The 27004-nt window shown below is 40.6% G+C and overlaps 1 protein-coding gene across 1 annotated transcript in view; it reads left to right on the top strand.

Annotated features, from left to right (window-relative positions):
• SCG2 (secretogranin II) overlaps positions 1-13159 on the top strand; it is a 50175-nt gene extending 37016 nt beyond the window's left edge. Inside the window, 3 exon segments of the mRNA XM_006131937.4 lie at positions 7310-7487; positions 7490-7502; positions 10905-13159. Coding sequence (XP_006131999.2) covers positions 7389-7487; positions 7490-7502; positions 10905-12793 — 2001 coding nt within the window. The 5' untranslated portion in view covers positions 7310-7388 and the 3' untranslated portion in view covers positions 12794-13159.
• Positions 13160-27004: the final 13845 nt, after the last annotated feature.

Raw genomic sequence — 27004 nt, 5'->3', positions numbered from 1 at the left:
CCTTCATTCAAACTCCCACCCAGCCTCTTTCTTGCCTCCTCCCCCTACCTTCCAGCATTTCTAGAGAACCATGAGTCTGATGGAGATTTGGCATGGGTGGCTAAATTATTTCCTTGTGTAATTGTATTGAATTTCTTGCCTTCAAAGGAGGTACACCAACATGAACATTGGCTTGACTTGAATGGAGTGGAGCAGATTTACACCAGCTGAGAATCTTGCCCATGGTCGTTAGCATTTACGCCTTATGTTATCACAGACAGCCCTGTCTGTAAAGCTAGACAAATTGAGATGCGTGGGCACAACTCCACAACTACAAATACAAGTGAAGCAAGAGATTCCTGAAGGGTTAAAGGAAGGGGAAATCCAGGGGCCCAGATTCTGATCAGCGATGGGAGTGAAAAATGCCATCAAATGCAGTGGGATTACTTGTGATATGCATGGCAGCAACTCAGATCAGTATCATTTCAGAGCCCTCTGAAAACAGATATCCGTTCAAAGACACTGGGTTTGAACACGTCGTTTCTGGCCTTTTGTGGGTTTTTGCAGTTAGGCAAAACCACTTAGACTGGTGCAATGAAACCATAAAGGGAACAACTAATTGGGGTCTAACAGGCAATATGGGCTAGTGGACCAGGTACTGGATTGAAACTCAAAGAGTAGTGGGGTCCATTCCCAGCTCTGCTACTGGCTTTGGGCAAGCTATGGTGCCAAGCTCTCTATTTGAGCCTCTATGTGCTCTAAAAACATAATATTAGCCTTATCCCAATTCTCCTCTGTCCTGAGGTGGGAAGGTGCTAAGGTTTCAGAATCACAGTCTCTAGCATATGAAATACACTTCTTCTAAGTGCTTGAAAGCAAAATAGTCATGGTGCTGGACCTCTTCTTCCAATGCTCTTCTTTGTTCTTTATTTGGGTTTGAAGGTGTTTTGATTTTCTGCTCAGCTCCCCAGGCATATTGGTGCCATAGGAAGCAGTTGTGGGAATGGGAGCAGGTGCCGTGAAACTATTGTTATATGTGAATGCTCCATCCCAGCTAAACCATTATATTTTCATAGATTCCTGTTTTGGGCGTGATCTTGGGTGTGTTGGTTCCTAAGCAACTGAGGCAAGCAAGTGTTGTAGAAACCAAGCACTTTGAGCAAAACTCTGACGTAAAACACTGTGGAAGAATGAGTGAGAGAACTGTATTATTTTGTATGACTATTATATCCACTCAGGTTCCCTGCCTGATACTATTCTGCCTGACTACACAGAATTAATTTAATGGAAGCTAGGAAATGAACAGTGACAGAGTTATGCTATTGCCAGGAAAAATACCAAAGGGCCTTAAGAGAATAATACAGCTATGAATTCAAGAATGCCCAGCAGATTGAGTTTAAGATTAAAAGTAAAACCTCCCTCTCCCTCCCCAATGAAATGGTTAGACTCTGGCCTAGAAAATAAGGGTGGAGGTGAGTGAGCAGTAATTACTCAGGATAGAGACTAAGAGAGATGCAGAGTATTCTATAGTAGCAACCAATATCTCCCAGTCTATGAGCAGTGGTGTTTGGACCAAGTGAAACTTGCCAAAACTTTCAAAGAAAGTATAGTGTTTCGGTTGACCCAGGTATGTAGGCCTCACTTCTCTGAAGGTATAAACCTTTGGGTGAATCAATCATACTGTATTTTGAAGAAACTGTTTTGAGTCCCTTTAACTAGCTACTGATCCTAGGATCCTGGAGAGAAAGATCTTGCAGATGCCAAATGTAGCTATGCTATTCCTTTTTTTTCAGAGGTGGCAAATTTCAGAGGGCTGCAAACCTAGAGCTTAAGTCTAAAGCATAGGTCCCCAAACTGGGGGACATGCCCCCCCTGGGGGGCATGAAGGAATTCCAGGGGGAGCACAAGGCAAACCAGCTCCCCCTCTGTTAATCCCCCCACCCCAAGAAAGAGCCCAACAAGTTTTGCTTTTCGGCCCCGCTCAGTTCCTTTTTTTTACCCCCTCAAAAGTTTTGCTGTTATTTTTTGGGGAGAGGGGCATGAGAGTTTCTCAAAAATCAAAAAGGGTGCGTGATGCTGAAAAGTTTGGTAACCACTTGTAAAGCTACATCTACTCTACCATAGGAAGTTGACTTAAATTACGCAGCTCCAGCTGTGTGAATAACATAGCTGGAATCGACATACCTTAGATTGACTACCTGTAGAGGCTATACCACTCAGGGTCAATGGGAGACAGTCTCATATTGACTTACCTTACTCTTTTCATACAGGGAAGAGTACGAGGATTGACTGGCAAGTGATCTGTAGTTGATTTGGTGGGTCTTCAGGAGACCTACTAAATCAACCACCAGTGCATCGATCTCCACTCTGTCAAATCCTGCAGTAGTGCAGATATAGTCTCAGGGTGGGCTACCATCTACAGAGGGGGGAAGATAGCAAAAGCTGTTATGAGAAGGATGTACATGAGAGCGATTAAAAAGGGTGTAAAGAACAACTTACCCTGAAATAGTCATAGCCATATAAGGGAAGAGCCCACCACTGGTAGTGGAAGTTACGTGTGTATTTGAGGACAAATATTTCCCATAGCCATTGGGACAGGAGAGTTTGCACGCCATTGCATACGTAATCTGATCTCGCGTACCCCAGTTTACTGATGTAACTCCACTTAACTGAAGTTAAAACAGAATTGGGTGCTCAGGAGAATACCCTAGAGGAAAGGACTACAAGGTCAGGGCAGCTGCGGTAGTTATTCACCCATGTATCGGAAGGCAGGATTAGGCTTCTTTTAAAAATGCAAGTGGACTAAGATCTTTAACACGTAAATGTTGGATGAAAGTGGATTTTGCTTATTCTCAGCAATCCATGTTCTAAAAGTGGCCCTGTGGAACTAGCACTAGCTGATCAGTGAGGCATGTTGGCCCACCTGACTTTGAACTTATTTAATCCTGTTACAGTGTGGAATTTCTCCTAATGTTCTAGGACCCCCACAGACTCTTGCCTTACTCTGGTTCTTTGGTCCTTCAAGATTGCCCTTACAACTGGAAACCAGCAAAGCCCTAACTGTTTCCTAAACTTATTCTTTTTTTTTCTGTATGAATCAGACAATCAAATGCAAGCCTTTTATTCTGAACTACATTTATTGAGCTGAGAGAGATTTGCATATAGATATAGCTGATATTTTGAGCACCAACCATGTGCTGGAACAATGTGGTCCAATATAGGACTAGATTTTCTTGTCAAATGTATGAACTAAGTAAAATATCAATAGTGGCAATTAGAGAGACTGGGGGGTGGGTGAGGTAATAACTTTTATTGGACCAACTTCTGTCTACAAAGAAAGACATCATGTATTGAGTTAAAGCAAAGCTCCCCTTTCCTCCTTCCCAGAGGAAAATGTTATGCATATTGATGTCAGATAGGAAAGCAATTTTGAAATGTTGTGACTGCATATTAACTATGCATTTACAGTACATTATTTTTAGTTGTCAGGGGGAAAGTGACAAAATCCAATTTATTTTTTAGGCAGCATTGACCTTTGTTGATACCAATTATATGAAGTAGGTAATAGACTGAGTTTAACTCTTTACAAAGTACAATCTCTTTGGTGTTGGCAAACATAGATGCATCAACAAATAAGCATGCTCGCAATTGTTGTTTGTTACTTATACCACCCAAGATAAGGGCCTCATCATGCTACAGGTTGTGTGTGTACGCGATGAGAGACCGATCCTACCACAAAGCGCTTAGACTGACTAGACAAACTAGAGAAAGGGTTAGAAAGGTAATATGAGCACAGAGAGGGGAAGGGCTGTGGCCAAGGTCAACTGGCAAATCAGGGGCTGAGTGGAAATAGAACCCAGACAGTTTGACTCCCAGCCCTCCAGTCCATGCTGTCTCTCTCTTGTTTTCTAGCAACAGCTCCTCCAAATTGTTTTTATTTTTCCCTCTTCATTATTATTACCTTGATGGTGAGGGACACTTGCAATTTGAAGTCACTTTGGATGTGATTGCAATAAAAACATGTTTTCCTTAACATGTGACACAAAGGGTGTGTCTAGACTACCTAGTTTTGTCGACAAAAGTGGACTTTTGTCGACAAAACAATACCAGCGTCTACACTACCGCGGAGTTCTGTCGACATAACGTCGACAGAACTCCGCGGTTTTGTCGACGCTGGTATACCTCATTTTACGAGGCATAACACTTTCTGTCGACAGAACTCTGTCGACAGAAGGTGTTATTGCCTGTAACACTGCGTCCAGACTACGGAGTTCTGTCGACAAAGCGGCTTGCTTTGTTGACAGAACTCCATGTGTCTGGATGCAAATTGTCGACGGAAGTTTTGTCGACAGTATCTGTCGACAAAACTTCCGTCGACAAAACGCGGTAGTCTAGACGTACCCAAAATCTCTTTTTAAAGTTTGCTCTCAAACTTATACACAAGGATCTGATTCTTCCAGCTTTTCCATCATGCAGCACCAGGTCAGGTGGAGACTTTACGTACTATATTAATATCTGTGTGTTTGGGGCACTCACTTAAACCTTATCTGCACTGCCAAACATGCCATGTAGACACATCATTTTTAAAACATTGGATTTGGCTGTTCTGGCTGCCCCAAGTTTAGTGGTGAGCATGATATGGCTAAAATGCTTTGGAAAGCCACTGTCAAGACATAATTACTTAGTTAGGGACTTCAGGCGGGTACACTGTCCATCGAAGACTTGCTCATGCATGTAGTGCCATTGATTTCAATAGGAGTGGAGGCTTCATAGTAGCTCTTTAGAGACACTGAGCATCCTACAATGCTGTGCCCTGAGGCCCAAATTCATGAAGATAATTAGGTGCATAACATCCATTGATTTCAACTGAGATTAGGTGTTATAAAGAGAGATGTGATTTAGAGATCCAGAATGGTGACTGGTATTTTGAGAAAGGAAAATGCAGACTGACAGCTGCAGTAGCTGATATATTTCCAAAGCCAGAGTCTCATGCTGGCCCTATTGCTAGAAGCTCAGGAGAGCAGGTTAAGCTTATCTATGCCACTGATAACACTGGGAGGGGGCCTATAACTGTGTAATGAAAATAACACAGATTGTATTTGTCTCATGGGCCTTCAGTGCCACTGTAGCATTGTTGCATTACAGAGTGGCTTTGCTATATTGGGAAATCGGTCCTAAAGAAGTCTAATGCCTCAAAGTATTCCTCAGTCGGTTGGAGGAGCACCCCTATAACTGTAGCCTCTTGTAAGTGCTCGTCCATGCTGAGTGAGTGAGAGTACATTGTATTCGGCAATCCATTCCACAGCTGCTTAATCCAGACCAGGGTTTAGCTGGACTGTGTGAGGGAAAGAGGCCTCACAACACTGCACAGTCTGTAAACCTGAGAGTCAACAAGCCTACACAGCATACGTCTGATATCTCTAATGAGGAAAATCACTTTTGCGTAGATTGCAACCGAATCATTGCTGCATGCTTATCAACAGGGAAACTGCAAAGGGCCTTGTCGCTTCCTTCCCCTTTGGTTTGAGCTCCTAACAGAAAATGCTGGATTTTAACCAGATCCTAAATAGGGAATGCAATGGGAAAAGACAGTCTCCCTTGTGTAGCTGTACAGGGGCCAGACACAACATGTATGTATTTTATCAAAGTATGTTAGGTGAAAAGGAAGCAAAGCCTGTTATATTGTTTAGAGGTCCATACCAGGCACTCTAAATGCAACAAGTATACTGGGGGGGTGGGTGGGTGGGTTGTTTCAGGGTAGAATTTCTTTATTTCTTACAACAATTTAGTTTAGTACTATTTATTGGTTTGGAAGGGGCATTCATCCCAGTTTTTAAATTTTGTGCTGCAAAAGGTCAGAATTGTCAAGAAAGATTTATTTAGAGAAAAGAAGCTCTTGTTTTGTTGGCGGAAGTAAAATAACCATTACAGAATAGAAAGGAAGTTGAAAGCATTAATAACAGATAAAACTGCAGTTTAAGGAATGGCTTTTATATTTTGTGCTTTCTGATTTACAGCCAAATAGCATTCTTGTCTGAATTGCTTACATGTACACGTCTTCGTACTCTGATAACTGAGGATAGCATTTACTAAAATGACTCATCAATGTTTACATGTGACTAAGGGTAAGTCTACACATCCCAAAATAGCTACCCCACGTCTACACAAGCTACCCATTATTTCAAAATATTTTTCTAAGTAATGGGCATGCTTTTTCACTAACCTGGCAAACCTCATTGCATGAGGGATAAGGGATGACTCAAAATAGCGTGTTATTTTGAAATTTGGCACTGTGTAGATGGGCCAAATTTCAAAATATGCTATTTCAAAATAGATTTGAAATAAGATATGCAATTTGCTTATCTTATTTCGAGTTTAGGGTGCTGTGTAGATGGACCCTACGTGAATAATTAAGAGCAAGAGCCCTTCCTATCCACTTCTGCCCCAAAAAGGAAACAAAAAGGGAGAGCTAATTCTGGACCTTTGTTCCATTCCTAAGATAAGAGCCATTCTACTGCCATGATGAGTATGCAGTAGAGACTGCATGGTACTCTGCACTTCTGTGCTGAGCTTTTGGTCAGTGAATAGTGTAGTGGAATTGCTATAACACCTCCTCCCCAATATACAACCTATGTAGAAACATTCTTTCTGGCCTGTTTCTGTTTCTCTCATCACTGTTTTTTTGGGGGAGAGTGGGGAATACCATGCCAGTGCAGAGGGAGATGAGAATGGCAGGAATGACCCACTCAGATTGTGGAAAACCACCTCCACAGAGACACAGTGCACCCACAGAAAAGGCACATGCTAAACTGTGTCCTAATGTTTGGGGGACAGTTTATAAAATGTATGTATTAGCTACGTTTCTTTGCTATATAATCCTACACCAGTGTGGGCCTATTGAAATTAAACTGGAAACCGTAATGTGGACTCTTTGCAATGGGTACACGGCGGGGGCTGTACACAGGCTAAAAGCTAAGGTAGGTGAATATTGAACATATAAACTTATAAACTGAAGCATGTATTATTGTGTTAGATTGGGAAAATCATCTGTTAGCTATGCTGGCTGGTATTCTCAAAAAGAGTGCCGAGAGTTGAAATTAACAATGCTGTTTATTAATTGTGTGCAGATTGCAGAATGGTTTTTGTGGCTCTTTTTACTTTTGTTGAGGGTTTTCCCCCAGTGATTTAAGTCTCTGTTATTCAGAGAGTCTCTTTGGCTTTGAGGCTTTAGGATGTTATGAAGCTTGTAGTGTTTTCTAGAGGCAGACAGGGGGCATAATTGTACAGAAAAATTAACTCAAAAATAGCCCAAACTATTATTTTTCTCCAGCATTCTCTCAACTGCTCTGCTGTGCTTGTGGTTTGTGACTGGGTGAGGTGACGTCAATGTGGCAGTGCAGAGTCAGGTGATGTACAGTATAAGCAGAGGGAGCTGTCCTAGTGCTGAAAACAGTCCACAAACTCATCGCAAAAAGACAAGGAAGACCATGCTTTGGGTTCACTCTGCTCTCTAAGTCATACAGGTAAGGGAGCGTTTTCCTTTGTACTTTTGGAGATTAAATGTAATGTTCTTTGTTCAAAGCTTTTCCCATTCCATGCTACACTGGGAAACCAGTAAAATTAGGGACCACAATGACAACCTGATGCACTTCAGTTAGCATAGAAATAGTGCTTCCCAGGTGGCTGAATCGTTCTCTTTTTTATCCCTCTTACCTATTATTTAAAAATACATATGGATTTAAATCTGGTTTTAAAAATATTTAAAAGGGAATAATTAAAATATTGAATAAGTGGGGAAAGTTAATGGTTCTACAGCTGGTAATTACAATTTGACATCAGCTTTATTTGTTCTCTGAAGGGAAAACATCATTTGATGTTTCTCTTTGTAATTTCATTCATTCTCAGTGGTTCACTGACATGTGTAAAATAAGAGGTTGCCTTGGATACATGTTCAGTTCAATTAGTCTTTCACACATTTAAACAATCAGTATTCCAATTCAGAAACCACTTGATTTGCAAAATACTGAAATTAAATTAATATAAACCCTCATTTGTATATTAGCACTAAGACAAACTCTTAAGAATGCTAATTGACTGCAATCAATGTTAATTGCTCAGAAATATACAAATGATAAAGAGGATATATTGCATTTTCATATTTTCCTTATGGACAATCTCATAGAGATTTCTGCTGTAGTTCACAGAGCATTATGCATTATGTGTGAGTTCCATAGAAAAGATTATGAGTTTTTATGCAAAATTGTAATTGGAGATATTATATTCCCATTAGAGCAATATGTGAATCTACAGGAAGGGGCTCAGTGGGAAATATTACTGCTGCCATGGAAACACCCCAGAAAGGGAATTTTGTTTTTGGTTGTTTGCCTGTTCTCAGAAGACTCCCCACTGTCACTCTTCCTTTCCTTTGACAATGCATATTACACTGAGAACTCAAACACCTCATTTTACAAACAGTGACTATCTAATTTAAAGAATAAGAGTCCAAATAAGAGATTACTTCTCTCTTTGTTGGATGCTAACTGGACAGATTTTACAATAAAGATAAATACATTAATCCACCAAGACCGGCACCACCATTCTACAACGTTTAGGAAAAAAACTGTTTTATAGTAATGTGCTTTAAAAGTGATAAATAATAGAGAATGCTTTTTCTAGATGTGAAGTCATGAAAAAATGTATTATATTTTTTCATATTTATAAGTTAAAGGTCTGAAGACTGGTGAGAAAACCTTTTCCTCTACCTAAGGTAATCAAATAATCTAGTTTTAGAGGTATAAAACAAATTATATCCAAATAATATTTTAAAATATTTCAAATATCATGTATAAATAAATTGGAAGTGAAACTAATCCTGAACGAACTTCATCTGAAATATTCAGAAAGGAATTAATAAGGTGTCAATTCTCAAAATGAAATATTTTTGAATAAAATGCCTGTCTACACTTTGCCTCTGGATCTCTCTTCCATGATTTTACTTAATTTTCCTGAGTTTTACACTACATGAATTGTATGTACTGTCAGAGGCTGAAACAATCATCTTCATCAGAGGAAGGATTTTAGCAGACTTCTTACCAGGAAGAGCTATATCTATCATTATGAAATAATTTTTCGGCTATTGAAAATGCACAATATTCTATTTATTAATAAGTTAATGGTTAAACAATATACAGCTTCTCCATTGAAAAATATTAGCTTCATTCTATTGCAACTTTAGGCATCAACATAAAAATTGTAACTATGCAGGTTTTTGTTTTGTTTTGTTTTTGACTGATTTTATCTCTTTCAAAACCAAAGCCTTTTCCATAACAAAAGGTATGGGGTTCTCTTGCTTTTGTATAAGGACAAAAAGAGACTGTATTATAGACTTCTCTAAAATAATCCAGTCTGGTGTATTAATAGTTGACCAGGGAAAGTATTTGATATTCAAAATTAATTTGTTGAATGCATAGAGGGAAAAAAGTAATTTTGGGTAGCTGAACTTATTTCATTTGCTTTACTTTGTCAACTTATTTTATGACAAACTACAATAATCATCTGAATGGAAACCCTGTGAGTGAATTGAAGTGAACATACCTACAGTAATTTTTTTTTTTTACTTACAGACATAGGTAAATTCTAGTCTATGTATGTTGGCCTAGTAGTATGAGTCACTGACATCTCAACAGGATGTTTTCCATAGGCTCATGGGGAAAGTGAATGAAACAAACTAAGTCAATTAAGCTAAGGGTGGGGTTTTTTTTTCATCTACTATATTTATTCATGACTCATAGAATAATATAATTGAATTGGGTAAAATCAGAGGGTAGTATTTGTTACAGCCCATTCCCATGAGATGCTAAGCATCTCCTGGGAGTGGAGTCTTTAACATCAGTAGGTGGTGAGGATACCCAGCACCTTGTAGGATTGGACCCTTTATAGAAATATTTTCATATGTTGCAGTGACATGACTGTGATGCTTATATATGACTAACTCATAAGGCTTTTACCCATCAGAGAATTTGGTTTGTAATGCAAAGATTTCACATGTGTATCCATCCTACTGCCTTGAAGTAAATGACAAAATGCCCATCTTCATTTCAAAACAAAAATGAAATACAGTTTAGCTACCACAGAAGAAATTGCCATTCAGTCTCTGCCTGACCACTTCCATTTACAAAAGAGTGATTTAGGAGGCTATGAACATGACACCCTTAAGGGACCAAATAAATTAACCAGAACAAAGGGGCTTAGTTTTCCTTGCTGCCTATGGAAAAATTAACAAACTTGGATATTAATAATATTTTTGAAAACCAGCATAGGAGAATATTTTAATATATTTACAATACTGAGACAAGTAAACCTCATGATTTTATTGGCCAGATTGTCCACACTATTACTTTAGAATTAACCTGGAACAAAATCTTTCAGCGGAGTTAGTGTAGCAGACTGGACAAATGGGCACCAGGATTCAATGAACAGTTTATCTTTAAGCTTGTCCTAATATTTTAGGCCAAATTTTCAAATGCTGATGCTCAAATCAGTATCTACATACTGGATGCCTATAAAATAAACTATGTAGGATCTGGATTTTCTTCTTTTGGCACCTATATTGGGAAAACCAAGCTCCTTAATTTATAAATTAACTTTAGTCTTTGGCAGATAAAAAGTTCACACTAAAGATAAAATGGTTTTACCATTGCAAACCAATAGGTGCCAAAGACCTGGAAGACTTACAAATTCTCACTATCATTTTAGGACTGCCATAAAGGGAATTATATTGGCTTTTCATAATTAATAAAACCATAAAGATTTTATTAATACCATGAGGTCCAGTTCAAAGCAGTAATCTCAAATTTGCTTTTGCTTCATAATTTTCAAATTTTATCTCTGTATGTTAACTGTCCTTTTTTTTTTTTTTTTTTAAGGCAAGATTTCAAACATGGCATGTGCTAAAATGTGCTGGCATGGAGCAGCATCCTCTTTCACTTTTTTCTTTGTCCTAATCTGTTGTGTTGAAGCAGCTTCAATCCAACACTATCAGCTGCTTCAGAAAGACCCAGACTACTTAGTGAAAAATTTACAAAGGCTTCCAAGCCCAGATATGGTCAAAGCCTTGGAATATATAGAAAATCTCCACAAACAAGCTAACAAGGAAGAAAATGGCCCAGATTATAATTTCTATCAAGGAGCCCCATTCCTTCTGCAGCAGAAGGAAAGCAAAGATCAGAGTCATCTATCAGATAATATAAGAGATTCTTTGACAGAAGATGAGTCCCAGTGGGTTAGGTCAATGTTGGAAGCCTTGAGGCAAACAGAAAAAGAGTCAAAGGTTGGATCAAAAGAAAATAAACCATATGCTGTGAGTTCAGATAACTTCCCAGCAGATGTGAGTGATGATTATGAGGCTTATAAGTGGCCTGAGAGACGTCATAAACTTGTCAAAATGCCACATGTACATGATGAAGAAAGTTCAAGAGACAGTCCTTTCAAGCGGACCAATGAAATAGTAGAAGAACAGTACACACCCCAAAGTCTTGCTACTTTGGAATCAGTCTTTCAGGAGCTGGGGAAGATGACAGGACCAAGTAATCACAAAAAAGAGAAAGTGGATGAGGACCAGAAGTTGTACACAGAAGATGAAGATGATGTATATAAAGTGAATAATATTGCTTATGAAGATGTAGTGGGAGGAGAAGACTGGAATCCAATAGAGGAAAAAGTGGAAAGCCAAACGCAAGAAGAGATAAAAGATCATAAAGAGGAAATTGATAAAAGTGAAGAAGAGATTGATGATGAAATGAATAGGTCAGGGAAGCAAGGCTTCCTGGACAATGATATGAGGAGAGACAGTAAAGATCAAATGTCTGATGACATTACAAAGTTAATTAATTATTATCTGAAGAGGCTGATGAGCGATGCTGGAAATGGGAGGTTAAGGACTGGAAATGAAGAAAAAAGGGCAGGTACATTTTTGGAAAAACTTGATCCTCAGTCTATATCTCAACTAATAGAAATTTCAAGGAATTTACAAATCCCTCCAGAGGATTTACTAGACATGTTGAAAACTGGAGAAAAGCAACATCAGAGTGACAGGGTAGAGACAGAACAGGAGCCAGAGCTCCCAGAAGAGCTGGATGATGACATCTCTGAAACTAATCTAGACCGCACAGATGTATTTAAAAATAAAATGAACCATAAAAATGGTTACATGAAGCAGCCACTTAATGTTATGCCAGAAATACTGCCCGAAGATCTTAATATTGAAGATATTGTCAATCTTTTAGGGACTGGTAGTTTAGCTAATCAGAAAGCCTCCTACTTTATAAATCAGCTTAATGACGAGAACAGTTTGCCAAGACTTTCCTACATCCCTAGAAGACCTAAAGGACATCAATTTCCTAAAGCTACTTGGATTAATGATTTGGAAAGAAGACAAATGGAATATGAAAAACTAAATGAGAAAGATGAAGAACTAGCTGATTACTTGGCAAAGATGTTGGCAAAATACCCTGAAATTATCAATACAAATCAGCTGAAACGTGTTCCCGGCCCAGTTTCCTCTGAAAATGAACTACAGGATGATGACCAGCTTGAGCAAGCAATTAAAGAACATTTAAATCAGCTGGGACCACAAGAATCTGAAAAACTCACTTCACTCAGCAAAAGGCTGTCCATGGCCCCGGAGAACGACGACACACAAAACAGGAAGTTTCTGGATGAAGATATGCTGGTAAAGGTGCTGGAGTACCTAAACCAGGAGCAATCAGAAAAAGGAAGAGATCACATTACTAAACGGGCAATGGAAAATATGTAATTGTTACCCCAAATATAATTTTTCTTCAGTGTTTTGGTTTTTACACCAATTCAGTTATGTTTCCTCCCCCAAACAACTTGCAGTTACCGTTGAACAGACTGCATAAATTTCTAAGAGTTGTTATTGTTTATGGATATACATATATGTTATAAGTCTTGGATCAAGTAACATTTGGTTCCATAGTTTTAAGAAGCAAGATTACAAATTTAAGTAAAAATGTAATATGTAAACAAATGACCATTGCATTGTTGATAAAACATGATAAATGAACAGTGCTATCATATTTGAAGTTTTCTAAATTAATTCGATTATTTTGTTACTGTCTGTAGTGTTTTTGTGGAGTACTGAATAAAAATACAGCATATATATAGTTTTATTTACAAGGCTTTTTCTATTCTGTGTTTTATTGTTGATGAATAAATATTATTTCTGGACAATAGACTGTGCTTCTTTATGACAGTTGATAGACTGATTTTTAGGCGAAAACATTTGAAAATTAATTTCTAAAAATGAATCAAAACTAGGAATATTATCATTCAGCAGAAAATGTTTCTGGGCTCCACAGTCACGTACTGGCCTGATTAATGAAGATGCTGATTAGTTGCAGTTTTCCTGATATAATTTGGAGTTGAGGCTTCATGGAATCCTTTGACAATCTGGTCACATAAGATGATTGGTTATGGCTCTATAGGAGGCTGATCTATTCAGCAGAAAAGACACATTGTACTAGAAGTCTTTAAACTATATGAAACCAAGGAAACCCAAACTTGTCATGAGGACTATGCATCCAATAAGGAAAAGTAAAGTGCTGGGAAGTAGGTTCTTCAATGAAGAATTTCAAAATACCATAAATTTCATGATTTCTTTCATATGTTGCTATCAGGAGTTAACCCACAGGTCTGAACTAAGATAATTTAGTTTTTTGACTATGATAGCACAATGAATAGGGACTCCTTCTTTATATGTTTGATGTGTTCATAAAAATTATGACCCTTTTCCTTACAGTTTAAAAAAGTTTTGGTTATTCATGACCTCCACTTTGCATGGAAGTTTATTCCATTAATTAGGCTCATGGTAAGGCAAATGGCTGACAAATGATTTTCGTGGCTTATGTTATTGTCAAGGAAGAATGTAATAGGTAAATATAGACCCGGACTCCTTAAAGTTCTCCAGTTCTTGTTAAAAACTTTCAGAAATTCTAAGGTTTTGTTCCTCCAAATGCCGATTGTATATGGGATGGCCACTGCTTTTTGAGGGAGGATGGGGGGAGGAAGAAATTGGACTAAGTCATAAGTTTAGTTAAAGTATTTCCAGAACTGACACCTAAGTAAGGTTCTGCCCACATTCTTAAGCATCTGAGTGCTTCTTATGGCCAATGGGTGTGGTGTGGTATGGGTTTTAGCAGGTGTCCATCACAAAATATCTAATAAAGATACTACACAGACGCTGCAGAGAGAAACTCTTATTACCTTTTAATTCTCATCATCCTGTTCAAGTGCAGTTTATTAAGGATTCCACTGCAGTCTTTGCTTTGGGCTGGATTTTAAAAAAATATTCTGTCTGGATTTGCTTGGGACTGGATTTAAAAAAAATGTTATGTCTAAAAATATAAGCACAAAAATTGAAAAAAATACCATAATGAGCCAAATTCACCAAGGAATAAGATGGCATAACTCCAATTGCTGTTGATAGAGATATACTTCCTTATGGCAGCAATGACTTTACTTTCTGAAAACAATTGATGTTACAGATTTTTTTTGTTTGTTTTTAGTTACCTAATTGGCTGAGGCACTAATTCTCAAATTTTGATTCAGCTGGAAGAAACTATAATTTTTTTTCAAGTTAAGAACTACACTACTGCTTGACATTTTTTTATAAATAATAACATTCAGGTTGCTTCCCAAGGACATAAAGGGCTGTCTTCAGTAAATGCTGATCTTGTTTTGCATACTTTGAGATAAATGCTAAACTACAGAATGATTGAATACTGCCACTTTCATATTAAAGTTCAGCTTAAAAATTTCCGGAAGACATCATCTCATTAGACTATATGCAATACTGTGCAATTCCATATTTTGCCTGCTGTAAAACTTATTTTCCTCATAACAGAAAATTAAATTAAATGAGATATCCTATTTCCTAGAAGTGGAAGGGATCTTGAAAGGTCATCTAGTCCAGTCTCCTTGCCTGCAGAGCAAGACCAACTACCATCCCTGACAAATTTTTGCCCCAAATCCTTAAACAGTCTCTGCAAGGATTGAACTCACAACCCTGGGTTTAGCATGCCAACATGCAAGCCACTGAGCTATCCTTCCCCGTGAAACTTTTCTAGCATATAAATATTTCAGTGGAACTAAGCCCCAGTCAACTATTTCAGTGGAAATAAGCCACACAATGTTCAGCACAAGTAGAGTGACAATAAAGAAACATGTTCTTTATTATTAAAAAGGTGAGGAATGGGTTGCCAATTTTCACCTGCTGTAAATAAGCATCCCAACTTTCCCAAAAAGACAACAATAAAGCTAATTCCCGTTCAAAGCAAGACCAAAACAAGCCAATCCCTAAGGGCTTGTCTACACTATGAGATAAGCTTGAATCTACTATGATGGGCACACGATGCTGAGAAGACAAGGGCCGCGTCCCCACTTTGGCCAGGATTTGAATGTTCTCTGAGGTAGCGTGTCCACATAGATGGATCCTACCTGGGATTCATGGAACAAGGAAGCACCCTGGAGAGCCTGGCAGGAGGGCCTATGCTTCTGGTGTCCGCAAGGTCCAAAAATCCGCCGTGGGTACTTACGGGACTCCTTTCACCTGCGTCCCATAGGGTGGAACAACAGGCTTGGTAGTGTGACCGCATCACTTAGATAAGCAACCATGGTGGGAGGAGTAAATTCATGGTGAAGTTCTAGTGTAGACCAGGCTTTAAAGCTGTCCACCACCCTGTGACTACATCCCCTGGCATTCAGTCTGGGTTCTGGACTTGGTGGGCCCACTGTGCACTCCTGAATTCGCTTCCCTTTGCCCCAGCTTGCCATTGTTTCTCCCTTGGCTTAGTTTGCTGGGAGCAATACAAAACCAAGTAAACCCAAGCAACCAGCAGTGTAAGGCTTCACAACTGTAATAGCTAGCCTTCCCCAGCTCTCATTAGCAAAGCCTTTTGTTTTCTAATCCCAGGTCTTCAGCAATCTACACCATACGTTCTTATAAAGACAATTAACATTCTGGTTTTGAGGCTGTGACACAAACACTCAGTTGTCATTCACTAGTCTGTATCAGTTGTAGCTGTCAGGCCTTGAGTACTTACTACCACCAATTCACTTTTGTCATAGTCCGTAGGTAAATAGTGTCATGTACCTGGAAAACTAACAAACAACTCAGTGATCATGCGTTGTATATGTATTCAGTGTGTACACTGAGTTATGGATAAGTGCTGGACTTATGTTCTGAATATATGTCTGGCAAGTAATGCATAAACCCAATCTACCATAGATAATGGAATGGGTACTTGGTTGGTTGATGAGCCTAGTCATAAGGGGGAGACAATGAAAGTGCATTTACTACCTACAAGGCAAACAAAATCATCAAGCTAACATAGGGCCACGCTAAAGACACTTATCAGCAGCTGGGGAGGAAGTCTTCACCAGACCGCATTGGGGGGGAGGGAGGGTCTCTCGCTCTTCCCTGGCAGAGAAAGGGAACTTTATCTGAGAGTACATTTTAATGTTTTACTCGACCAGAAAGACAAAGGGGTCTGAATCTGATAAGTAATTTATTCAACTTGATTGTATACGTTATTACAACAATGCATCAAGAAAGGATTTCTCTGACAGCTAGTGACACACTGTTGACTAATATCACTGAAAAATATATGTACTATAGGGCTTATGAATGCTCACTGCTATTATTCCCTAAAGTTTGTGACCAAAGGGAGAAACGGGTTTTTACTCAGTCTTCAGGGAAGGTAGCTGTTTACCTGTCTCCAGTGAACTTAAATAAAGTGTGACCATAATCAGTGAAAGCCTCACTGATGTGTGACGCAGCAGGAGCAGGAAAGTGCACAGGTAGGAGAAACGACATGAGGGCATCTTGAATCTGAGACAGAACAGTGAGTTTGGAAGATTTAAGGATAGCGAAGACGACATCTTGGCCTCCATCATGGACCAGACCAAGGAGCTCTTGCAAGCTGGGTCCTGTGGCCTCAGGAGTTGAAGTCCCTGGGAACCAAATATAGGTGACACCCCTGCATAAGCAAAGATCTTTCACACAGAGGCTATGTCTACACTGCTGCATTCAAGGAATGTGTCCACTTTTCCAACAAAAAAATTCAGGAAAGCCGACGTACTCTTTCACCATCCCTGGTAACTTCATTGTATGAGGAAGCAGGGATGTGTGGAAAGAAGAGGTTTTTCTGAAATTTGGTGCCGTGTAGACACCAAATTTCAGAAAAGCCTCTTCCGAAAGAAAAGCAGAAAATGATATGCAAATTGCAGTTCACAATTTGCGAATCTTTTTCTGACTTTTCTTTGTAGTGTAGAGATAGCCAGACAGACAAAGGGAACCAGCACCTTTCTACTTCTGTGGAAGGTCCTGACTGAGAGAATGTCAGTAATGACTGTAAAGAAGAAAACTGGTAAGAAATTTACCTTGAACCAAGGCTGCAGTTTGTTGTCTTAGCCGCTGGACAGTGTATTTTAATTTTATTTTCGTGTAGTAACTTTGGGTTTACCTCTTATACGTGAACTCACTTAATACTCGTTTACCAGTACTTAAAACATAAATCTCTGTTAAAACAGCAAGTGGTGTGTACACCCTGTTTGATCACACCACTGTAACATCCTTGCAGTGAAGGGTTGTGTCACCACCTGGAATCCTCTGCTTGCTGTGACTTACAGTCTGGACCCCAACTTAGTCTCTGCTCCTCTACCTCCTTCTCAGAGCTTGAACACCACGAATCAGCTGATTCACAGTGCTGCAGAAATTCTGAGTGGGAAGGGGTAAGGTAAGTGCAAGGTCCACAGCTATAAAGAGGCATGGGAGTGGCGGGGAGTCTAAGGGAGGTTCGTGGGCCACATGTAGAACCTGAATGGACCTTTCTCCTAGGAAGGGAGACTCAATAAAACAATAAAGATAAACTAGGTAGCATGAAAACGGAGTTCTGTATTGTTTAGAGATCAGATGCAAACCAACTGATGATTGAAGAGTTTGGATCAGGCCCCAGAACACTATATTTTTCAATTGTAGGGCTGCCCCATACCTTATGACATGTTCATAGAAAGCATGTAGGCACCCTTTCTCATATTAAAATAACTAGTGCCTGAGGTTTTAAAATCTATACACACAGAGGCTGTGGATTGATATTAAGGTCACACGTGAAAGCCAACATCTTGTGTCACTTCTTGTATCTCAAAGGTGCTATATTAGGATTTTTCTCCATGCCTCCAAAAGCAATTATAAAATAATAAACAAATCACACTATTTACTTGTCACTGGAAATTAAAGTTTGATTTTTGCTTCATTTGTTAAATGACGGCACACAGTAGCTTATAAAAGTAACATCTGTTGTGTTTCTCCATCAGCGTTTGCTGAACAAAATTTATCTGAGCTGCAATCTCCCTTCTAAGCATGATCCCAGCATTCAGTCCTGAACCAACAGGTTGCTATGGCAGCAGGGACAAGATCAGCACAGTGAGGGTGCATTACTTGGCCACTCTGTTAGGTAGTAATTGAACAATGCATCTTAGCGCTAAAGAATGTGCAGCTTAAAATTGCTTTAAAGTCTCAACCTGGGTTCCTGCTTTGTGTTTAAAAATTACATAGGCATAGCCTCCCACCCAGAAATGTTAGCCTTAACTCTGCATTTAGATTTGTGCAATGAGCTTAATGAATCATTTTTATTCTCTTTTTCATTGATCCAGTATGTACAAACATTGTTAAACTCTGTTTGCTCTACTAATTTCATTGAAAACAGATAGATTCTAGAGATTTCAGAAGAGAATGGAGCAGTGGCTGTCAACCTACAGCCTGTTTATGGCCTAATTAGTATACAGCTGCGGCCCATGTAGCATCCTCAGGGCCATACATTTACTATATAATATATTGTGTGGATGAAGCCCACCTAACACACAGAGAGCTGCTGTGCATAAAGATAAATAGGTTGAAAACCACTGGAGTAGAGGTTACTCGGCAAGTATTCAATATTTTCCTCAGAGTCCAACTCTTCATAATACATTTTTTATTCATGGGATTTTTAATACATAGAAACCCAAAAGTTATTTAACAATAAGAGGAGCATGTAACTCCCTTTATTAGAATGTCTTTAAGACATCACATTTCTCTTGAGAGCATGTTTTTGCCTATAGGAAGTCGGTTTCACAGGGTTCTCCCTCAGACATTAGTTAATGGTTTTACCAGAGGATAATATACCTTTGTTTACAAGTCAAGTCAAATGATGTGTACCAATGCAAGAAAATATATAGTTCTCTGTGAAAAGAAAGCTCTTGAAGGATGTTTATCAGACACAGTACTCCAAAGGATTCTGCACAAGAGGATCTAAATTAATCTTCTAGAAAAAAAGAAGAGTAATCTTGAATCTAGTTGATACAAGGGAGCTTCAGTTTCTTAAACATGTAAATATGGGTACATTCTTGTGGGATCCCAGCAGAGAAAACACATCCAGAAGCAAAAACAAAGGGGAAAACTGCCCCCTCTGCCTTTCTCCATACTTTGTGAAGATGGCGTGCTGGAGGTTCTTGACAATGGGAGCCATGGAGACATTCTCCATCTGTAGTCATGGCCTTGTTTCCTTTTCACATCTCCTCTTGCCCGTGAGCGCACACACTCACAATAGCAGAGGAACAGTAGCTGGACTTGGTTCTTGCATGGGGAACCTTGTGTGAGAAGATTCCTTCTACTCTCCCTCCACAGCTTATAAATCCCCCAAAGTCCAGTGACAATCTGACCTTCAGAGTAGAGAATGGTACAATTGTTTTTTAAGGATTTTGTTAGCTCAATGAGCTTAGGAAAAATCAGGTATAAGTTTTGATTGTTTCACTACAGAAGACCTTCTCACTTACAATAGTTAAGCAAATCCCATTAGGATTTCTTTCTTCTTTGTGTTTTTCATCTTTGCAAATAAAACAAATATTTAGGCTGACATAATAAGTCTTTGTGGTAGAACTCAGCATCTATGAGTTTTACATTAAAAGCTTTATTATAGTTTTCTTATTCTTCCATTCTCAGAAAGCAAATACAGTACATATTTAATTGTCTTGGGAAATACAGTGTAAATCCTTTGTTACTAATAAAAATTCATAAAAATAGTTGCACTTAAAAGAATAGTAAAATAGGGAAGTATTAAATAAAATATGCTAACCCAGGAAGGATATGCATAATTACAAAACCAAGACTACAAGTGGCACAGTGCCTAAGAATATCTTGGTAAAACACCTGTAATCCTATGATATTTAGTATCTTGTAAAGCAGCAGTTGTTAATAATTGAGTTCACAGGTTATAGTTACCAAAATGCATAAGAGAATATTATATGGTTCATTGTGGCTGCTTGGCTGAGCCACTCCAGATCTCATACTATATAATAACTTAGTGCTACACTGTTTCTTGTTTTCTTTATGGGTGTTGTGAGACAACCAATCATGCTGTTAATAATGCAAATAGAATGTCTAAGACCTTGCACCGAATACCACACTTAATCAGATCTTAGTTCCAGAAGCATGAAGTTTAAAACTTTGCTCTTAGGATATAACACTCTACAATGTTCTTTAGATTATATGTTCTAGATAACTTAATGGGTAGGCTTGCAAAAAAATGTGTTTCTTATTGATCTCATCTTGCACTGGTTCTGCTGTACATACTGCTGGAAGAAGCAGGATTTGTAATATAATATAATATAATATAATATAATATAATATAATATAATATAATATAATATAATATAATATATTTGGCTCCCTTCGTACAGGAAAGGGCCAAGCATACAGGCATCCACCCCCTGCAGTCTATCTGCGAAGGGAGGTGGTTGAAAGTCTCTGAATATTGGTCCCCATGGACAGGGGTGGATGAGAGTGCCATGGGGCCCAGGGCAGTGCTGCGGGGCCCCGGGCAGCAAAATTTCACGGGGACCCCTCCCCTTTGACACAGCGCATGCACCATGGTGCCAAGGCGCATGCGCGGGGCCTCGGGAAGCGCGGGGCCCGAGGCAGCCGCCCCACTCGCCCTGCCCTAAATCCGCCGCTGCCCATGGACAATATGCCTGTGAGGAGGGCAGAACACAATGGAGAGGGAGCAGGAGGACAAATATTTTTACCTTCTACAGATCATTAGCTGGTTTGAAACAGTCGGGGAACTGATTTGCTTCTTCTTAACCCTCCCATTGCGACTAATGTCTCATCAACTTGGTCATTATGTTAGGTACCCAGTGCTTTACCTCCTTCCATTTTTCTTCTCGGCTTTAGTTGACAATAGGTCTTATTCTTTTTAAAGCAACGCCTTTCTTGGGCTATGAAAAAAGGCTCCCTAATGCTAAGCAGCTAATACTCAAGCCTGCCCTACATTCCTGGATGCAAGGCCAAGAACACAGTCTCCTTATAGGAGTTACCCCTGCCGCTGCAGAGGAAGAAAAGCTGAAGTCCTCTCTGCAGGTGCAGGCGTCTGTGTCTCAGGGGGAGTTCTGCTGAAATCCCCCTCCCTGGTGCAGAAAAAGACATTACAAGACTGGTGCTGATGCCTCAGAGTATGTCTCCATTTGAGATTCCCAGCTCATGCAGCTGTACTTGCACAAGCTCTTCAGCCTAATTCTGGAAAGCAGCAGTGGGTCTGCTGTAGCCCAGGTGGCCACTGAGCTGGCTTCCCAAATACAATCAAACCTGACTTCATGTGTACATACCCAAGTGGTTAGACCAGGCCCCTGACCAGGTTATGTGGCACACAAGTTATAAGAAGCACACAGTATCTTTTCCGGGGGGAAAGACAATATACCGCGTGATGGCAAACACAGCATAGAAATCAGCATATGAATTCATTCACACACGGACACAAGTCCTGCAGCTGGTGCCATAGTTACCAGTTTTATTGGTGCTCATGCCAAGCTAGTGGTCAATTAGGCTGGGCAGGAGGAAAGGGCCAGGTTCTGTTGGTCATGATTCAATGCTCTGAAGTTGGCTACACAGTACTGGGTCCTGCCATGAGGGCAGGGGACTGGACTCGATGACCTCTCGAGGTCCCTTCCAGTTCTAGGATTCTATGATTCTATGATACACACCCCATTTTTATAGTTGCAAGCCCACCTCTAGTCTATGGGTTTTCCAGTGTCATTTTGGAGTCATCTACTTCTTAATTGGTGTTTACCTCAAGGCTGCTTCCATTGTTGTGCTCCATCAGTACTTCGATGAATATCTTGGGAGTGAATATCTGCAGCTGGTTTATCTCTTTCACAGATCTTGTTCACATGTGTATGCTTTGGCTTTAGGATCAATTATTTTTTGTTAACCATGCTGACCTGGTATCTACTGTCTCTTGTTTTCATACAGTCACACATTCCTCAGCAGACAATTTATTTCAGAGAAAACACATTATCTTACAAAGGAATAGGCAGGATTTCTTAGGGTATGTCTACACTGCCACCCTAGTTCGAACTAGGGTGGCTAATGTAGGCATTCGAAGTTGCAAATGAAGCCCGGGATTTAAATATCCCGGGCTTCATTTGCATCTTGACAGGCGCCGCCATTTTTTAATCCCCCTTAGTGGGGACTCCGTGCCCGCGGCTACACGCGGCACAGAGTAGGTAGATTTTGTATTAAGTATTATAAATTAGTAAGAAATTGGTTTTAGAATAGGAGTAACGGTAGTTCGAATTAGAAAGCCTAATTCGAACTACCTACTCTGTGCCGCGTGTAGCCGCGGGCACGGAGTCCCCACTAAGGGGGATTTAAAATGGCGGCGCCCGGCAAGATGCAAATGAAGCCCGGGATATTTAAATCCCGGGCTTCATTTGCAACTTCGAATGCCTACATTAGCCACCCTAGTTTGAACTAGGGTGGCAGTGTAGACATACCCTCACAGACTTACAAAGTTAAAAACTATTCTAAAACCAATTTCTTACTAATTTATAATACTTAATACAAAATCTATTTTAATACTTCGCAGCTGCTATAAAAAAGCTTATGAAACAAAATCTATATAACTATATGCAACAAAGCTATAAAATAAAGCCTATCGAACTACTACTGTGTGTCAGGACTACACACATCTATTTTTAGGCACCAACACAAGCAGAACTAGCACAGGTATATCTCTGTGAGGTGGGAATCACACCTCTCAGGTGAGGTTCCTTCTAAGCTGCACAGCATCACAGTCACACAGCTGCTTAATGAGCCCCAACTACAGCAACAGCAGCTGAGAGAGAAGTGCCCTTCCCTGTGTGGCAGTCCTGAGCCTCTGGGTGGGATTTATCAAGCAGCTGTGCAGTCATGCTGCCACACAGCTTAGAGGGAACCTCGCTCCCGGGTCAAATGTAGATACACACTCACAAAAAACTGCTGTTCCAACCTTGCTGGGGAGGAAACCCATTAATGGTTAAGGAGCACTCAGTGGCAAGGGTCATAAAGTACCTGCATGGATGGCTGGGCTGATGAGCCTCCACACATCCCAGGAAGATGCACTCCAGGCGTCTTCCAGATGTGATGAAACTTGGTTTACATGGTGAAGACTGCCTGTGCAGAAACTGTTCTCTATAGAGAGATATTTACATAAATAAATTAGCACATCCGTTCCTGTGTCTTCCATAGCAAAGGCTGATTTACCACGTAATCCTGTCTGGTTTAGTATCACACAGACTGGGAGAGGAAAGACTATAACTAGCACCCAGCTCTTATATAGCATTTGTTTTTACACAAAAGGAGGCCAGCATCAGAGCAGTGAAATGTCTAACAGGGCAGTGACAGAACCAGGAACGGAACCCCAGTCTCATGAGTCCAAGTTCAGTGTACTATCCACTAGGTTTCACTCTGCTGCTTGTGTCTTATGGGAACATCACAATCTTAGGAAATTTTCATAAACTGTTGTAAACACTCATTCTGCAGTCCTTACACAGGCAAATCTTCCAGAAATTTCAGCAGGAATATTTCTGGGGTAAGAAGTTCAAGGCACATGGAAATTGTGCCTCATGTAGGCCCTCCAATTTGTTATTGCACTATCCAAAGTTAGCCTAGGTTTAAATTTGTTTACCTCTTCTGTGTCTAAGGTCAGATTTAACTCAGTCAGCACAATAAGTAAATCAAATTAATAGCAGCAAACAAATGCAAAGCCTCCAGTGTATAGAATGGGAAGGATGAGCCTTGAATCAGTGTTGATTATCTTAAGAGAAACTTTGTTTCTGTCTTTTGGATGGTGATTCTAGAACGTTAGAGATGGTTAATAATTTATGTTGCAAGAGCTGTAAATGTGACTGATTAAACATATTTAATGTTTCTCATAAGAGATCTGGTTACATCAGGAAACCACTGTGTAGCTAGAAACAACTGTTGGTTTACTTGCAAATGGTTTTTCCCCCTTCATAAAGGCAGAAAGGACCAAATTTATATATATATTACACACACACACACACACACACACACACCATGGCTATATTATTATTAGCTTAAAACCATCAGTCATCAGTTTTATTATTTAGAGACTCTGGATGCAATACACAGAGTTTTTGCATACCCTCTGCAGACTTTTCCCCCAGCAGATACAAACAGGCAATGAGCTATGAAAGTTCCCACAGTTTTATGGCTTTTTAGACAATCTCAGACACGTTGTCAGCATACCTAAATATGTCATTCAGTGATGTTCATCCCAAAAAATCTATGTGGTGTCTATCCAAAAATAATATGTTTAGCTTTATTATGTCAAAAGACACTTGAGCCTTCATTCAAGAAAGCGCCCAATAAACGAGATGTGCACTGTCTGGTGTTACCTTACTTTTCCAGAGCACCCAACCCCCTCCACTCAACCTCCATCCCAGACCCCGGACCCCTCCCAAAATCTTGGAGTGCCCCTCATCACAAATTATTGCCCGCCCATGATGTAGGAAAAGAATCTAGGTTTCCAGGCTCCTATTGCCTATCCAATGGACAACACGGTCATCAGGATGGATATAGCTATAGCAAACATGGAGCTGAGAAGAATTGTTGTATTGATCTGAGTTATGATAAATGCAGACATTTGAAATTGTAGCTGAAATCGGAAGTCAATCCTTAGCCTCAGTTAGAGATGGAGTGGTAATATGTGGCATACATTTTCAATCTAAAATATTGCCAAAATGTAGTAAAAGGAAGCTGCATTACAATGTTAAAATCATTTTGAAAGGAATAATTTTGAAAATACTTAATACTATGGATTTTTTGAGAAATTGTTCCAAGAATACTTGAAAAATAAAAAAATCTAGTCAAAAGAATTTTTTATTAATTTTTCATCTTTGATAAAGACTATTTCCCCATAAATATCTATACCAGCATAGCTCATCTCTTGGCTCCAAGCTAGGAAATTAACTATTCATACATAGAAATTTCCCTTCCTCTTTCCAAGTATATTGGAAGATTAAGCCTAAAAACTCAGAGCTTTACACTCTCTGGGTATGCCTACACTACAGAGTGATTTCGAAATAGCTTATTTCAAAATAGCGTGTCTACACTGATAGGACACAGAATTGCATTTAAGACCGGATGGAACCGGTTATTGCAGGGCATCAGGTCAGGAGTTACCTTGTGTGGCTGCTGCCTGAGGCTATCTGACACCTGTGCTTAAAGGGACCCTCCTCCACCCCCAGACAGCTGGGTCTAAGGTTTCCCTGCTTGCTTGCCTACCTCGCTGAGGGACAGCAAAGCTATTTTTTCTCTGCATGCTCTGGTTCCCCTCACTCAAGACACCACAGCACTCTGCAGCATGGAGCTGGAGCTGCCCCTGGGCACTCTGGTGCTTCTCCTGGACATGTTGCTGCTTGCCTGGCAGCATGGTCTGCAGGCAGTAACAGTCTCCCTGGTGTGCCCCACTGGGGCTTGTGCCTCATTCCTCCCACTTACCTCTCTGTAGCCCTCCCTTCCTGCTGTACAATAAAAACACGTGTTCATTACAACAAAGCCTGTTTATTGAACAAAACTGGGGCAGGGGGAGAATGAAACTGAGGTGAGACTAGGGAAAGAAGGTGGGAGAGGGGAGGAAGGGGGAGGAGAAGCTCAGGGCTCAGGGTTGGGGGGGTCTCGCCAGCCCAACTGTCTCCCAGCACTGTGGGTGCAGGGGTCTCGGTGTCCCTGGGGTTATGGAGACGGTGGGGAGGAAGAAGCAGCAGGAGGAAAAAGAGTGGGAGTAGGAGTGGTAGCTGGGGAGGCATCAGGGGCTGGAGCAGCAGGAGGCAGCAAGCTCTGCCCCAGGGTCGATGACCACCTGGTAGGTACAGACTATCCTGCCCCCCAGGATGCAGTCCATTGCATCAAAATAGGGGCAAGGGTCTGGGTCTGCCCCTGATTGGGAGCTGCCCCATGTGGCCATGGCATACGCCTGCCGCAGCTCCTTTATTTTCATACGAACCTGCTCCTGGGTTCTCATGTAGCCTTTGGTGGCCAGGCTGGCAGCTATCCACCTGTATACTGTTGCATTCCTCCATTTAGTGCAAAGATTATGGATGTTGGCGGCATCCTCCCAAATCTGAATTAGGTCCCTGATCTCTGCACTGGAGCAGGCAGGAGCCTGCCTTTTCCGGCCCCTGGCAGGCTCCTGGGAGCTGGCAGACTGGTCCTGGGGAGCGGTGGAGGGCTGGCTAGCACTGGTTGCCTGGCTCATGCTGGGGCCACTGGGTCAGGTGCAGCGACTGCTGGCTCTGGGCTGGTAGGCTTAGAGCTGGCACAGGCACTGTAGCCAGAGTCTACCCCTTTAAGTGCTCTGGGGAGGGAGTTTTCTTGGTTGTGCCCAGAGTGGCCACCAGGGCACCCTGGGAAGGGCTGGAGGCCCTCATCATATATATAGTAGCCCAATGTCTGTGATGCTGTAGCGTTATGAGTTGCCTCCAGGGGGCGCTGTTGCCTCCCGTCGTGGTGCTCAGTTGACTTCTGCACCACTCAGCCAGACTGCTGGCGGGAGGGGAATGAGGGCGGGGCAGTGACGTACACTGCCAGGGAGTGGGGCCTGGCCATGTACATCACTGCCCTGCCCCCTTT

The sequence above is a fragment of the Pelodiscus sinensis genome, chromosome 10 (assembly GCF_049634645.1).
Source record: "Pelodiscus sinensis isolate JC-2024 chromosome 10, ASM4963464v1, whole genome shotgun sequence".
NCBI classification, from domain to species: Eukaryota; Metazoa; Chordata; order Testudines; family Trionychidae; genus Pelodiscus; species Pelodiscus sinensis.
The sequence above is the reverse complement of the archived record's forward strand: the minus strand, read 5'-3'. Positions and strand labels throughout refer to the sequence as shown.